This window comes from Cetorhinus maximus, chromosome 1 (assembly GCF_964194155.1).
Source record: "Cetorhinus maximus chromosome 1, sCetMax3.hap1.1, whole genome shotgun sequence".
NCBI classification, from domain to species: domain Eukaryota; kingdom Metazoa; phylum Chordata; class Chondrichthyes; order Lamniformes; family Cetorhinidae; genus Cetorhinus; species Cetorhinus maximus.
The window spans coordinates 146,314,171-146,331,604 of record NC_135879.1 but is presented as its reverse complement, the minus strand read 5'-3'; the positions used below and the strand labels follow the sequence as shown (position 1 = coordinate 146,331,604).

Here is a 17,434-nt window from a genome sequence, read left to right as displayed (position 1 = left end):
GGCCAATTACCGCCTCATGAATCTACTTTCGATCACCAGTGAAGTGATGGAAGGGGTCATCAACAGTGTTGTCAAGTGGCATTTGCTTAGCAATAACTTGCTCACTGGCACTCAGTTTGGGCTCTGCCAGAGACCTCATTACAGCCTTGATTCAAACATGGACAAAAGAGCTGAACTCTAGAAGTGAAATAAGAGCGACTGCCCTTGATCTCAAGCAGAATTTGGCTGAGTGTGGCATCAAGGAGCCCTAGCAAAACTGGAGTCAGTGGGAATTGGGGGAAAACTCTCTGCTGGTTGAAGTTATGCCTAGCACAAAGAACGGTTGTGGTTGTTGGAGGTAGGTCATCTCAGCTCCAGGACGTCACTGCAGGAGTTCCTCAGGCCAGTGTCTCCCTTAAGTCACTGTCTCCTTTCCTGAGTTCCTGAGTCATAGGGAAAAACATTGGTTTGACTAGTCTGCCAGATCGTGCTCTTGTTTCCTGTTGGAGAGGGTTAAGAGCACAAAGTCCTTGTGGAGGGGCCTGTGAACCACCCTGTAAGTTGGCCGGGTTGTCTTCTCAGTCGTCAGGGCAGACCGCTGTCACCATGTTGTATTATCACAACCAGGCCCTGAGTGCCTTTGATAGAAGAGAGCTGGAAACCATGCTGTTGCAAACTAGTGAACATTTAATTACTATTTACACAATTTACAGAGATAAACTTTGGCAGGACTCCATTAGAACATTATTTCCTCAGGTTCCAGTTACTTGTGATCTGACATCATCTGATATCACTAAAGATGCGCTCAATCCATTAGCATAATCGCTAGGTCCTAGCCTCAAGCATCTTCAGCTACTTCATCAATGACTTTCCTTCCATCATAAAGTCAGAAGTGGGGAGATTTACTGATGATTGCACAATGTTCAGCACCATTCACAACTCTTCAGATACTGAAGCAGTCCATGTGCAAATACAGCAAGGCCTGGATAATATCCAGGCTTGGGCTGACAAGTGGCAAATAACATTTGCGCCACACAAGTGTCAGGCATTGACCGTCTCCAACAAGAGAGAATTTAACCATCACCCTTGACATTCAATGGCATTACCATCGCTGAATCCCCCACTATCAAATTCTGAGGGCTACCGTTGACCAGAAACTGAATTGGACTAGCCATATAAATACTGTGGTCAGGGGCTAGGAATTCTGTGGTTAATAACTCACCTCCTGACTCCCCAAAGCCTGTCCACCATCTACAAGGCACAAGTCAGGAGTGTGATGAAACACTCACCACTTGCATGAATGAGTGCAGCTCCCACAACACTCAAGAAGCTTGACACCATCCGGGACAAAGCAGCCCGCTTGATTAGCACCCCACCCACAAACATTCATCCCTTCCACCACTGACGCACAGTGGCAGCAGTGTGTACCATCTACAAAATGCACTGCAGGACCTCACCCGTGCTCCTTAGTCAGAATCTCCCAAGCCATCTAGAAGGAGATGGACAGCAGGTGCATGGAAACATCACCACCTACAAGTTCCCCTCCAAGTCATATAGCATCTTGACTTGGAAATATATCCCTGTTCTTTTACTGGTGCTGGGTTAAAATGCTGGAACTTCCTCCCTAACAGCACTGTGGGTGTACCTACACCACATGACTGCAACGATTCTAGAAGGCAGCTCACCACCACCTTCTCAAAGGCAATTAGGGATGGGCAATAAATGCTGGCCTAGCCAGCACCGCCGACATCTCATGAATGAATAAAAAAGAACCTCACTAGTCATAGCCTGTGTTACGATCCCAGCTGATGTTACTGCTGGACAAGTCAGATCTCAATGTAGAACCTGGATTGATAGATCCTAACTTTTAATTTTTGTTTAGAAATGTGGAGAGTGACTATTGAACAAAGTCACAGGAGTCAGCTGTTGAGCTTTTAACAAAAGGATTAATCATCTATTAAACAAGAAATGGTGAACTTTATTACAATACTCCTTCACCCACAACTGTACCTTCACAGATATATACAGATTTGTAAGGATAACACAAGTTACAAAAGCTATCTTATACTATAATGTTCACAGTAAGTACACAGTCCATGTTAACCAATAGGTGACCTGTGGTCAGGCACACCACACTCTGAAACCAAGTGACAGGTGCCATCCCAAACATATGTTATGGGTCCCTCATCACCTACCCCAAACACTTGCCACACTGTGAGCCAACCAGTCTCACTGAACTCCTTTACACGAGGGCTTCCAATCTCCACTCTTGAAGACCTTGCTTTGGAATCTTGCCCCAAACAACGCTTTCTTTCAGACACCTTTCACAAGTGTCCACCTCCACGGCTTTGAACTCTCCTTCCAATGTTCTTCTCCCCTGCATCGCCACTTGCATTCAAACTTCCTTCCAAGCACACTCAGTCGTGCCAAGAGAACACCACTGCTTCACATTTCCAAAGTAAAGAGTTACAGACCTTTGGCTGTCTCCTTGGATCTCCTGGCTTCTTGTAAGCCTATTTTGCCTTGAGTCTGTTTCCTGCAGCTTTCTCTCTCTAAACCTGGAGCCTTTCTTTGTTCCTTGCCTTCACTCCCACTGAACAGGATCTTGTTCCAGATTCCTGTGCTTGACATTTGACTTAACATAAAGGGCTTCTTGGGCCTTGTTGTTTTTCCTGTAGGACCTGCTCCCTGCAGTTCCCTCTCCCAGTAGACTGCTGACAACTTGGTATCTCCCTTGAGATCCAAGACTCACTTGACAGTCACTGTTACTTTAACTTTAGAGCAACTCATCTAAGATTCTTAGACTTATTTTCCTCAGCAGTCTACTAGTGTGTCAGCTAGAGGGAGACTTAAACTGCTTCTTTCACCTTAAAGCAGAATGACTAACTCCTTTCCGTTTCTTTGTGTCTGTGTCGGGCCTTTCTCTCTGGACCCTTGTTGCTAGGCAACAGCACAGTTTTTTCTACCTTGTTTGTTTGTTTTAACTCCTCTTCAAGAGTCATAAACCTCATTAAAATGCAAGCATCTTTTAAAGCGAAACTAAAACTCAAGTTCCTCCCTTTCTTGGCATACAAATACAGAAATACAAATCAAACTTAAGCATTAAAGCTAAAACTCGTTCCTAACACCCACAAATACAAATGTAACTTAAACTATCTCTAGTTCCTAACATATGCCAATTTGAATGTGCCCCATTTATCCCTATTCTTTGCTTTCTGTCCCTTAACTAATGCTGTATCCAGGTTAATATATTATGTCCAACTCCATGATTGCTCATGGATAAAAACAAAAAGCTAAAAGCTACTGCGGATGCTGGAAATCCAAAACAAAAACAGAATTACCTGGAAAAACTCAGCAGGTCTGGCAGCATCGGCGGAGAAGAAATCAGTTAACGTTTCGAGCCTTCATGGCCCTTCGGCAGAACTGAAGCATAGTTAGAAGAAGGGAGAAATATAAATTGGTTTAAGGTGGGTGGGTGGGGGGGGTGGGGGGGTGGGGGAGAGAGAGAGAGAGAGACATTGAGGGTGTGGTGATTGTGGAGATGAGCAGATAATCAAAAGATGTCACAGACAAAAGGGTCAAAGAGGTGTTGAAGGTGGTGGTATTTGTCTGAGAAAAGTGCTAATTAAGAATGGAAGACAGGATATTCAAAGTACAGCTCTAGTGGGGGTGGGGTGGAAAGACTAAAGGTTTTAGTTTTAGATTTAAAAATAATGGAAATAGGTGGGGAAAGAAGAATCTATATAAATTATTGAAAAAAAAAGGCGGGGGGGGGTGGGTGGGGGGGGAGAAGAAACGGGGTGGGGGGAGGGCATCTGTTCTGATGACGCTACCTTCAAAAACAGCTCCTCTGACATGTCCTCCTTCTTCCTTAACCGAGGTTTTCCATCCACGGTCGTTGACAGGGCCCTCAACCGTGTCCAGCCCATATCCCGCGCATCCTCCCTCACGCCTTCTCCTCCTTCCCAGAAACATGATAGGGTCCCCCTTGTCCTCACTTATCACCCCACCAGCCTCCGCATTCAAAGGATCATCCTCCGCCATTTCCGCCAACTCCAGCATGATGCCACCACCAAACACATCTTCCCTTCACCCCCCCTGACGGCATTCCGTAGGGATCGTTCCCTCTGGGACACCCTGGTCCACTCCTCCATCACCCCCTACTCCTCAACCCCCACTTATGGCACCGCCCCATGCCCACGCAGAAGATGCAACACCTGCCCCTTCACTTCCTCTCTCCTCACCGTCCAAGGGCCCAAACACTCCTTTCAAGTGAAGCAGCATTTCACTTGCATTTCCCCTAACTTAGTCTACTGCATTCGTTGCTCCCAATGCGGTCTCCTCTACATTGGAGAGACCAAACGCAAACTGGGCGACCGTTTTGCGGAACACCTGCGGTCTGTCCGCAAGAAAGATCCAAACCTCCCTGTCGCTTGCCATTTTAACACTTCACCCTGTTCTCTTGCCAACATGTCTGTCCTTGGCTTGCTGCATTGTTCCAGTGAAGCCCAACGCAAACTGGAGGAACAGCACCTCATCTTCCGACTAGGCACTTTACAGCCTTCCGGGCTGAATATTGAATTCAACAACTTTAGATCTTAAACTCCCCCTCCCCCCATCCCCACCCCATTTCTTCTCCCCCCCCACCCACCCCCCCCGCCTTTTTTTTTCAATAATTTATATAGATTCTTCTTTCCCCACCTATTTCCATTATTTTTAAATCTAAAACTAAAACCTTTAGTCTTTCCACCCCACCCCCACTAGAGCTGTACTTTGAATATCCTGTCTTCCATTCTTAATTAGCACTTTTCTCAGACAAATACCACCACCTTCAACACCTCTTTGACCCTTTTGTCTGTGACATCTTTTGATTATCTGCTCATCTCCACAATCACCACACCCTCAATGTCTCTCTCTCTCTCTCTCCTCCCCCACCCCCCCACCCACCCACCTTAAACCAATTTATATTTCTCCCTTCTTCTAACTATGCTTCAGTTCTGCCGAAGGGCCATGAAGGCTCGAAACGTTAACTGATTTCTTCTCCGCCGATGCTGCCAGACCTGCTGAGTTTTTCCAGGCAATTCTGTTTTTGTCCATGACTGCTCATGTTGTGTATTATCCTTTTGTGTGTGCTACTTGTGGTTACAAAAGTAGGTCAGAGGCTGGGAATTCTGAGGCAAGTAACTCACCTCCTGACTCATCAAAGCCTGTCCACCATCTACAAGCCAGGAGTGTGATGGAATACTCTCCGCTTGCCTGGATGAGTGCAGCTCTAACAATACTCAAGAAGCTCAACACCATCTAGGACAAAGCAGCCCGCTTGATCGATACCCCATCCACCAGCTTAAACAAGCATTCCCTCCACCACCGTCGTACAATGGCAGCAGTGTACACTATATACAAGATGGACTGCAGCATTTCTCCAAGGTTCCTTTGATAGTACCTTCCAAACCTGTACCATCTAGAAGGACAAGGGTAGCAGTTGCTGGGAACACTATCACCTGCAATTTCTTCTTCAAGCCACATACCATCCTGACTTGGAACTATATTGCTATTTCTTCACTGTTGCAGGATCAAAATCCTGGAAGTCTCTTCCCAGCAGCACTGTGGGTGTACTTGCACCGGATGGATTTTACCTACTCAAGGGTAATTAGGAATGGGCAACAAATGCTGGCCTTGACAATGACGTCCAGATCCCATGGAAGAATAACATATAAAAAAAAACACCTTTTGAAAATCTAAGCGCACTACATCTACTGGTTCCCCTTTACCTTCCCTATTAGTTAAATCCTCAAAAAACTCGATTTCCCTTTTATAAAAGCATGTTGACTTTGTCTAATCATACTATGTTTTTCTACATGCATTGTTAAGACTCCTTTAATAATGGATTCCCGCACTTTGCGGACAACCAATATCAGGTCAACTGGCCTGTAGTTCCCTGTTTTTCTATCTCTTTTCTTTAATAACAGTGTTACATTTGCTAACTTCCAATCTGTTGGAACTGTTCCAGAAACTAGGGAATTTTGGAAAATCATAGCCAGCGCATCCACTATCTCAACAGGTCTCAAAAAAGAGACATACCTGCTGTTCTAGTGTTTGCTCTCTACACAAGCTGATCATTAACATAGAGATATATATCAAAAAGCAACAACTTGAGGTCAATGTTGGAGACTTTTTCAGAGTGTTGCGGACAGCTCAAATCAGCCCATTGAAAATTTAAACTTTCTGGGCAATTACTATGCATGTGCATGAGTCAGCACCTCCAAAGGGTCTCAATATGTGTCACTGTTGGCATTGGAAGATCCATACCAAAACGTTTTTCACAATTGTTCACTATTATATTGAATTGCAGTGGTAAAATGGCCATTTTTCGTGTTAGTGCTACTGGTGGAGATTAAAGGTCCCTCTAACCTATGTCCACTATGCATGGCAGGCGTGTTTCACTGTACAGTCCCGTTAAGGTTGCTGGGCAGCCGAATATATGCACATCTTAAAGGGAACGCTGCTGGTGCATGGCCTGTTTGTTCCCTGCACAACATATTCTCAAGTTGTTGCATGGCTACACACCTGCACAGCTAAAGGAGCTGTCACTCACTGTCCTTACATATCAGGACATTGCAGGTTTACTGCCCTTGATGTCCCTTTCATAAATGGATGGAAAATTGACTTAACTAATGTTACACCATTCCCTATGTTGGCAGTTGGCACTTGGGATAACCCACTAACAGCACAAACTCAGCACATTAAGCCAAAGATCTCATCCTAGTTCTCTAATTCCTTGGTTCTATGCATTTTTAGGGCTGGCCAATAAAATATCATTGCCTTCTGATTGGGTGACGCAACTGTTAGTGTACTGGCCTTTGCCTCTAGGTCAGGGGTGGAAGTCTAGCTGAGCTGACGGGATGAGAGTCTCCACTCCTGTATCACTGTCTGCATGCTATGTGTAATGAATTTAGTTTGCTTTGCCCACAGTGCAAAACCGTCTATAATCTGGTGCAAAATGGCAATCTCACAAGGGACCATAGGGATGCTGGCATGAGCAGTGAAGACATTTGTTTAATAATGGTGCCTTCCTGAGGTTTGGTTTACATTACACTTTTACAGCTGCTCTACTTTTCCCTGGATCGTGACATGGTGAAGGCATGGGAAAATGATTCTATATTCCAACACTGACATCTCTCATCTTCTGAGGAGAACAATTGGCCAGATTTGTTTCTGAAAAATAAAAATAAAATTTTCTGTAGCTTTTTATTTCTGAACGCTTTGTACCTACAATTTTGATGATTGGATGAATGTTCTCCTCTATGTTGATACCTTGGCCATAATATTCGGCGACATAATATCTGTTTTTTTGATGCTAAAGGTGTTCCCACACAGTGCTACCCCACTGGCTACAGCATGGCAGGGGGAAGGCTGACATTCATTGGGAGAGATTGCAGATGGCCTTCAGGACTACCTCAAACAACCCTGGCGTTAGAAGTAAAAACAGAAAATGCTGAAAAAGCTCAACATGCTCAACATGTCTGACAGCATCTGTGGAGAGAGAAACAGAGTTAACGTTTTGAGTCCCCATGACTCTTCTTCAGAGCTAAACAGAAATAGAAATGTGATGGAATTTATACTGTTTAAGGGGGGTGGAGCAGGTAAAGTTGGATAGAAGGCCAGCGATAGGTGGGGGCTGAGGAAAGATTGACAAAGGTATCATGGACACAGACAAAGAGAGTGTTATTGGTAGTGGCAGGGGCTAAAGAGGGAGCTGATAGCAGCATAAAGGTAAGAAGGTAAAATGTGTGAATAGCAGAACAAGGGTCAGCATTCCATGAAATAACAACATGGAACAAGGGACAGATGGCCCTAGAAGGCACCAGAAGGCCAACTTTTGAAGTGCATCATCCTGGCCCAGGCAGCAGCAATCCGGGCTGGTTGATCTACAGGCAAAAGCATGGGCACTGGTGGAGCGGCAGTGGTGGGAGGATGACTGCTGTTTTGGGTACAATATGGTGTCTGAGTTGTGTGCACTCACTTCTGATTGGCTGCTCTGGATGTTATTTTGGATAGGGCCTTAGCGTGGGCATTGGGAGAGTGCACTGGAAGTATATGGTGTAGGCAGATCAGGATTTCAGTTAGTCTGTAATGCTGATTTAACTCCAGTGGTGTCATTCTTGACCTGAATGCTCCAGTTAATGCCCTCTCTTAACTTTGCACAGCTGAACATGCATTCAGCAGCAGGAGTGACCCCTACCAGCATTATTTAAAGAGATCATCAATAACTTGCAAGTTCGCTGCTGACTGGTTCCTACTGGCTGCTGCTGAGGTTGTAGATGTGTTGTGACTTTTCTAGTTCTAAAGTCATTGAAGGGAGTGGTGTTGAATGTGGTGAAGGCCTTGGTTCTCACTGCAAGGATACTGCTCAGACCATTTGCTCCCAGTCATGGGTGCTGCAGTTTAAATCGCCCTTGGTCTGCTCATGACAGGGAGAACAAGCAGAGGCAACACAATGGACGACAACCTGCTCCAATGGGGAGGGAGAGGAGGGTGAGAGGGGCTCTTATCAAGAGACCATATCCATGTAGGGTCTTCAGAAAGCAGTTCTCTTAGCCAAACCCCCCAAGGAACAGGGGGCACGATGTCTCCGTTTTATAAAGGAGGTGCTCATGGAAATTTACCAGCTGTTGCTGGCAGGCCTGCAGCCTCAGGACAGGGCAAGGATGGTGCTGCCAGTGATTGTAAAGGTGACTATGACCATGAACCTCTTTGAATCAAAATCCTTCATGGCTGGAGCAAGCGACACCTGTAATACCTCACTGTTTGCCATATACAGCTGTATAAGGGAGGTCACTGACACTCCTTAAGCCAGGAGAGGTGAATCCATTTCATTCTCTTTTTCCAGAGAGAAGCAGGCAGACTGTGCAAGTGAATTTGACAGGATCGTGGGTATCCCATGGTGCAGGTTGACTGTACACACATGGCTTGGCAGGAGCCACAACTAACTGCAGAGATGTACTGCAACTCCAAAGGACTCCATTCCCTGAATGTGCACTTTATCTGCGATCATGCTCAGCGTATCATTTAGGTCAATGCCCAGTATCTTGACAGCAGTCCTGATGCCTTTATTCTATGCCAATTCACTGTACCATCAATATTTGAGCTACCATGTCAAACCACAGGATGGATGCTGGCTGATAAGGGGCATCTGCCGTTCACCTGTGCGACCCATGCACAAATGGGTAGCATGTGAATAACAAGGGCCATGCTGCCACACAAAATGACATCGAGCAGAGTACTGGAGTCTTTAAGCAACACTTCCACAGCCTGGACTGCTCTGGAGGAGCCTGCAATACTCTCCAGAGCGTGTGTCACAATTTGTTATGGTCTGCTGCATCCCACACAACCTTGGCATCATGAGGGCAGAGCCCTTGCCACTCGGTGTATGACTGGCAGCTAAGGAGGAGGAAGTGGAAGAGGAAGAAAAGGAAAAAGAGGAGTAGGGGAGAACACATACTTTTTCCTGCAATTGTCTGTCATTGACTCATCTGACTGTGATAGCAATAACACAACTCCAATTCTTCATTCAACAATAGTCCCACATAATGTTCCCTCTAAGCTGCACAGCCCCTGGAAGTTCCTACACAGGCTGAGCAGGCGTCTGCCTCTTTTAGTTATCGCGTGTGCACAGTGGTGCAAAAAACATGAAAGGGCCCCCACGCATTTAATTGAATAGACCATGCACAACAAAAAGAATTTGAGGGACTATTGGTCCCACGCCTTACCTTCTCCCCATTACTGACCATCACAATGCAAAAACAAAAACCACTACAAAATAAAAATTCCAAACCAACTTTATTAAACAAGCTATCTAATATTCCATACAAAAGTCAATAGTTACTTTGTACATTCCCTTAGTGCCAGGTTTGTGGATGCCTTTGCCTTTTCCAAGTGCCCCAGTGGCTGCAATATGGCTAGGGGAAGGCTGACACTCATTGGGAGAGATTGCAGGTAGCCTTCAGGATGACTTCAAACAATTCTGATACTAGAAGGCCCAGTTTTGGAGTGCTCATCCCAGCATAGGCGGCAGCAGCCTGAGCTGGTTGATCTACAGGCAAAAGCAAGGACACCGGTGGAGTGGCAATGGTGGGAGGATGATTGCCTTTGTCCTGAGAGAGGATAGAAGATTTGTACTCTAGAAAGCCATTGTCAACCCCAGTAAACTCCCTCAGTAAACATAGTCATCTATTGGAGGACAGATTGCTGAACTGCTGTAAGACACTGCAAGCCCCTTTGAACATGGTATCCGCCACATGAGGGCAGCATTCTGAGCTTGCATGGTAAAAAGTTGAGTTATTTGACTTCAGTCTGAGCTTCCACTGCAGTACTCAGATATTGGGTGGCTTCTATGTCTGCTGCAATGGAAACTGAGACACTGGTCATCTGAGATTACATCATGGTCAGGTCTGCAATTGATCTCATGGAGTTAGCCAGCACTTTCACACTGGAAAGTATGGACTCCAATCTTTGTGCAATGCCCTTTGCCAAGTTGGTGCCTGAGTCCACCAGGCTTCTTGACAGTGAGAGCAGACTTTCTATCTGGCATCTCTGCTGTCCTTTCCCCACAACCTGGTGACTCAGCCCATACAGATCCCACCTCTACACTACCCTCTAAAGTACGTACAGTATCTCGGCTGCTGGATGGAGGTGTGAGATTAGATGATGTTGTTACATTGTTACATTGTCATCAGTTTTTTTTGCCACTTCCATTCCTCACTCCTGCACCACTGCCCAATCAAGTGGCAATTCTTGGGTATTTGAAAGAAGTTGGATGACAGTGAGTTCCAAAGAAGAATCATATTGGATGCGAAACATTAACCCTGTTTCTCTCCCCACAGATGTTGCCAGATCTGCAGAGTTCTTCCAGCGCTTTCCGTTTTTATTTCAGATCTCCAGCAGCCACAGTATTTTGCTTTTATTTTACTGCCATCTTCGATTGTTTCTACCCCATCACTGTCCATGGCCTCAGTCATAGCAGTTGCAATGAACTGAGCACTGTATCTTCCATTTGAGTGAGCATATGCAGTTGGTGCCCCTCTGGTTAGCTGCCGCTGCCATCAGTTGTACCTTACCTTGGCCTGCAAGAGCAAGGGCCGTGTAATGTGTTTGGGTGATGTGGCTGCCTTGATTAGATAACTGGGAGTATGTGCAAGATATGAGATGTGGGTGAAGCGATGCTATGAATGTTAGGTATGAGCCATGATTGATAGAGACTGTTGGTAGATTAGTGATGCATTGTTGTTAGGTTAGTGATAGGGGTATGATGCACTGAACAATATGTGAGGCTCATGGTGCAGTTAGTAGAATATGGCATTTGAAGATGTATTCACTAACCTTGACCACTTCTCTGAAGGCCATTAAGCTCCTTTCAGCACTGCCACAATGTCCTCAGGGCCACATTGTTGGCATTGGCCTGCTATCCACTCTCATTGGCTTCTCAGAGTTTGTCTGGAGGGCCTACTGGCCACCTGTGGATAAAGGACCTCTCTCCTCCTATTGACATCCTGCACAAAGGCTTCCAATGCTGTGTCAGAAAATCCTGGAGCCCTCTCTGCCATATGGGCCAACTCTGTGTCTTTTTCAGCTCAAAGTCACTTGTGTTTTTAATTCCAGCATCTGCCCCAGCCAAAATGCACCTCTCCTTTAAGAGATGGAGGTTTGATCGAGGTAGCATAGAATAGCTTGAACTTGTGCAAGAACATCACAATTTTATGCCACCTATTTAGCCACTCAGCTGCATGTTAGTGGTGGCCGGACACTGCAAAGATGAAAATGACAGGAACCAAAGAGTTCACTTGCTGCTTGCATTGGAATTACAGGCTTAGATTAATTGTGCAATTTGATGCCCACAACTGCTTTTTTCAGGCCTTATCCAATATTTTCCCCTTTTTTTTATTCATTCATGGGATGTGAGCTTCGCTGGTTGGGCCAGCATTTATTGTCCTTCCGAGAAGGTGGTGGTGAGCTAACTTCTTGAGCCGCTGCAGTCCATGTGGTGTAGGTACGCCCACAGTGCTGTTAGGAAGGGACTTCTAGGATTTTGACCCAGTGACAGTGAAGGAATGGCAATGTATTTCCAAATCAGGATGGTGAGTGACTTAGAACTATAGAACCACAGAAAAGTTACAGCACAGAAGGAGGCCATTCAACCCAACTTGTCCATGCCAGCCCGAAGACACCCAGGTGCCCTTTCTAATCCCACCTTCCTGCACCCGGCCCATAGCCCTGCAGCTCACAGCACTTAAGGTGCTGATCCAGGTGTTTTTTTAAAAGAGTTTAGAGTTTCTGCCTCTACCACCAACTTGGGCAGTGAATTCCAAACACCCACTACCCTCTGCGTAAAAAAGTTCTTCCTCATGTACCCCCTACACCTTCTGCCACTTATCTTGAATCTATGTCCCCTGGTTCTAGAATTCTCCACCAAGGGAAACAATTTTATCTTGTCCACTCTATCTATTCCCCTCATAATTTTGTACACCTCAATCAAGTCACCTTTCAGCCTTCTTTGTTCTAAGGAAAATAACCCCAACCTACCCAATCTCCCCTCGTAGCTACACTTTTCTTGGAGGGGAACTTCCAGGTGGTGGTGTTCCCATCTATCGGCTGCCCTTGTCCTTCTAGATGTTAGTGGTCGTGGGTTTGGAAGGTGCTGTCAAAGGAGCCTTCATGATTTCTTGCAGTGCATTTTGTAGATGGTACACACTGCTGCTACTGTGTGTTGAGTGAATGTTTGTAGATGTGGTGCCAATCAAGTGGGCTACTTTGTCCTGAGTGGTGTTAAGCTTCTTGAGTGTTGTTGGAGCTGCACTCATCCAGGTAAGTGGGGAGTATTCCATCACACGCCTGACTTGTGCCTTGTAGATGGTGGACAGGCTTTGGGGAGTCAGGAGATGAGTTACTCGTTGCACGATTCCTAGCCTCTGACCTGCTCTTGTACCCACAGTATTTATATGGCGAGTCCAGTTCAGTTTCTGGTCAATGATAACCCCCAGGATGTTGATAATGGGGGATTCAGTGATGCTGATGCCATTGAACATCAAGGCGCGATGGTTGGATTCTCTCTTATTGGAGATGGTCATTGCCTGACACTTGTGTGGCGTGAATGTTACTTGCCACTTGTCAGGCCAAGCCCGCATATTGTCCAAGTCTTGCTGCATTTGGACATGGACTGAGAAGTCGTGAATGGTGCTGAACATTGTGCAATCATCAGTGAACATCCCCACTTCTGACCTTATGATGGAAGGAAGGTCATTGATAAAGCAGCTGAGGATGGTTGGGGCAAGGACACTACTCTGAAGAACTCCTGTGGTGATGTCCTGGAGCTGAGATGGTTGATCTCCAACAACCAGAACCATTTTCCTTTGTGCTAGGTATTACTCCAACCCACGGAGAGTTTTCCCCTTGATTCCCGTTGACTCCACTTTTGCTCGGGCTCCTTGATGTCACACTCGGTCAAATGCTGCCTTGATGTCAAGGGCAGTCACTTTCACCTCACCTCAGGAGTTCAGCTCTTTGGTCCATGTTTGAACCAAGACTGTAATGAGGTCAGGAACTGAGTGACCCTGGCGGAACCCAAATTGGGCATCAGTGAGGAGGGTATTGCTAAGCAAGTACCACTTGATTGCACTGTTGATGACCCCTTCCATGACTTTTCTGATGATGGAGAGTAGACTGATGGGGCAGTAATTGTTTGCGTTGGACTTGTCCTGCTTTTTGTGTACAAGACATACCTGGTCAATTTTCCACACAGCCGGGTAGATGCCAGTGTTGTAGCTGTATTGGTACAGCTTGGCTAGGGACACAGCAAGTTCTGAAGCACATCTTCAGTACTATTGCCGGAATATTGTCAGGGCCAATAGCCTTTGCAGCATCCAGTGCCTTCAGCCATTTCTTGATATCATGTGGAGTGAATCGAATTGACTGAAGGATGGCATCTGTGATGAAGGGGACCTCCGGAGGAGGTCGAGATGGATTATCCAGTTGGCACTTCTGGCTGAAGATTGTAGCAAATGTTTCAGCCTTATCTTTTGCGCTGATGTGCTGGGCTCCTCCATCATTGAGGATGGGGATACTTGTGGAGCCTCCCCCTTCAGTGAGCTGTTTAATTGCCCACCGCTACTCACGACTGGATGTGGCAGTACTGAAGAGCTTAGATCTGATCCATTGGTTATGAGATCACTTAGCTCTGTCTATCACTTGCTGCTTATGCTGTTTGGCACACAAGTAGTCCTGTGTTACAGCTTCACCAGGTTGACATCTCATTTTTAGGTATGCCTGGTGCTGCTCCTGGCATGCCCTCCTGCACTCTTCATTGAACCCCTGGCTTGATGGTAATGGTAGAGTGGGGATATGCCGGGTCATGAGGTTACAGATTGTGTTCGAGTACAATTCTGCTGCTGCTGATGGCCCACAGCGCCTCATGGATGCCCAGTCTTGAGTTGCTCAATCTGTTCGAAATCTATTCCATTTAGCACAGTGGTAGTGCCACAGAACACGATGGAGGGTGAAGGCGGGACTTCATCTCCATAATGACTGTGTGGTGGCCACTCCTATCGATACTGTCATGGACAGATGCATCTGCGGCAGGCAGGTTGGTGAGGATGAGGTCAAGTATGTTTTTCCCTCTTGTTGGTTCCCTCACCACCTGCTGCAGACCCAGTCTAGCAGCTATGTCATTTAGGACCTGGCCAGCTCGGTCAGTAGTGGTGATTTGGAGCCACTCTTGGTGATGGACATTGAAGTCCCCCACCCAGAGTACATTCTGTGACCTTGGTACCCTCAGTGCTTCCTCCAACTGGTGTTCAACATGGAGGAGCACTGATTCATCAGCTGAGGGAGGGTGGTATGTGGTTAGCAGCAGGTGGTTTCCTTGCCCCTGTTTGACCTGATGCCATGAGACTTCATGGGGTCCAGTGTCGATGTTGAGGACTCCCAGGCCAACTCCCTCCCGACTGTATACCACTGTGCTGCCACCTCTGCTGGGCCTGTGCTGCCGGTGTGACAGGACATATCCAGGGATGGTGATGGTGATGTCTGGGACAGTATCTGTAAGGTATGATTCTGTCAGGTTGACTATTTCAGGCTTTAGCTTGACTAGTCCGTGGGACAGCTCTCCCAATTTTGGCACTAGCCCCCAGGTATTAGTTAGGAGGACTTTGCAGGGTCGACTGGGCTGAGATTGCCGTTGTCGCTTCCGGTGCCTAGGTCGATGCCAGGTAGTCCGTCTGGTTTCATTCCTTTTTTGTGACTTTGTAGTGGTTTGTTACAACTGAGTGGCTTGCTGGGCCATTTCAGAGGGCATTTTAGGAGTCAAATTCCTGTCAGTTTGTACTGTTTTCCTCTGTACACTATATTTAAGTATGTGCAGAGGTCCAACATTAATACCAGACAATCTATTTACAGGATTCAGAAGACAGGGGCCAAATCAAGAGGGTAAGCATTATATATTGCAGATTATGAAACACAATGAAAACATATGAGGAGTCTTAATTAATTGGTGTATTTTATAGTAAAATATTTCTCTGCTTTTGTACAGTTCTTATTTCATTATTCTAAGACCCATGACTCGGGCAACTCTGATTTTATGGTAAGTGACGTGGAGAATATTTTTAAATTGTCTGGTTCAATTATGTTAAAACCTATCTTTTATTCCACCCCAGACATTAACTTCCAAATTAGTGAACATTAAACCATACCACTGAGGCTTAAGATTTGTTATTTCTCTATTTATTGTAGGGGTTATGATCACCACATAATTATAGCTTTGTTTGCTAGATCAGTGACAGGAGATTTGATACTGTTTCCTAGAATGTCGAACTGTAATTTCAGAAGAACATAACATTAACTCAGCATTCTTCAGCCACAGAAGATGCCAGCTTTTAATTACTTCATCACATATTTAATATTGAATGTGATAACACCTATAATTAACGAATCAGAAACGAATTATGTTGATTCAAACCCTGAGGTTTTTCTTTATTATTTTTGTGATACGCATTCTACAATGATTCCATAGTTAACAGGTAATTTATAAGGCCATGAAAGAAAGCAAAGACTGAGGTATTTAAGTGATTTAATTTTTTCATTAATCTTCCATAATGCTGAGTGAACACAATTGGCAGAAACGAAGCAATATCCCTTCTATCAATTCATCTACCTTTATATGTATGCCTCTCTCTCTATTTATATCAATGTATATGTATAAGATTTAAGCACGTTTTGGCACATTTCAATTGTCAGAAATATAAAAGTAAGAGAAAACCATGCTTCTTCTGACCTGGAGGCAGGAATTTACAAGCATCTGCCAATCTCTAAATTACCTCAGTATTCACATTTTTACAGCAATTAGTTCTTGTAGAATTAAAGAGACAAGGGTGAAAAATTGGGATTGTTATGTATGCCCTTCGAGCTCAAAAATGGCACCGCTGGCACCTCCACAAGTTTGTGGGATGAATCATGCTGGACGCCATATTGGTGCAGGTGTGAGGATGCCTGCAGTTACAAGTATGCAGGGCAGGCAGATCGTGATGAATTTCAGTGTGCAATGGTGATTTGATCTCAATGGTGCTACTTTGGAGTTCAGAGCTTAAGCCAATGCCCTCTCTTAACACACATTCAGCAACAAGAAGGACCCCCAGCTCTATTCATGGGGACCATCAACTACTTATAGGTTAGTTACTGGCTGGTTGCTTAACTGGGTTGCTGCAACTCAACAAGTGTTTGGTGCTTTCCATATTTCAAGTTACAAAAGTCTACAGGGATTGGTGTGGCAATTCTATGGGATGCAGGAACCAGTTGCTCCCAGATATGGTTGTACTGGTAGGTATTCTCCTTGGAATACAGAATGACTTGGAAAATAAGCGGAAGTGAGGTGTGGCTGCTGGAAGAAGGAAAGCAGGGCTCTCAGCTGGAAGCCATATCCCCCAAAGGAGCTCAGGGAGCAATTCTCATACCTGAGCCTCTGTGAGGAACAATGTGTGAGACATCTGCATTTTAGCACAGTCATCATCACTGAAATCTGTCACCTGCAGCAGCCGCAACTGCAGCATCAAAGCAGGCCAGAGACTGCACGGAGAGGCTGTGAAGGTGACCGTAGTGAGGAATTTTTATGTGGCTGGATCCTCCAAGGCTGGAATTGGAGATATTTGCAACATCTCACAGTTTGCTGCCCACTGATAAGGAAGGTCACTGAGGTTCTCTGTTCAGTGGGAGAGAACTACCTTTCATTCACTCTTGCCAGGGACTTGCAAGTGAAGTGAGCACACAGCATTATGAGGATGTCAGGATTTCTCATGGTGCAGGGTGTCACAGACTGCAATCACACTGCTTTGTGGGTGCAGCATGTCAATGCTGAGATGTATTGGAACTGAATGGGATTCCACTCCCTCAATGTCCAGACGGTGTAGAACCA

At 45.6% G+C, this 17,434-nt stretch overlaps 1 protein-coding gene across 1 annotated transcript in view; it reads left to right on the top strand.

The window, feature by feature from the left end:
- Positions 1-17,434, top strand: part of nmu (neuromedin U) — a 99,338-nt gene that overhangs the window by 55,956 nt on the left and 25,948 nt on the right. The window contains exons 5-6 of the mRNA XM_078569159.1: positions 15,427-15,456; positions 15,560-15,610. Coding sequence (XP_078425285.1) covers positions 15,427-15,456; positions 15,560-15,610 — 81 coding nt within the window. The remainder of the gene's footprint in view (positions 1-15,426; positions 15,457-15,559; positions 15,611-17,434) is intronic.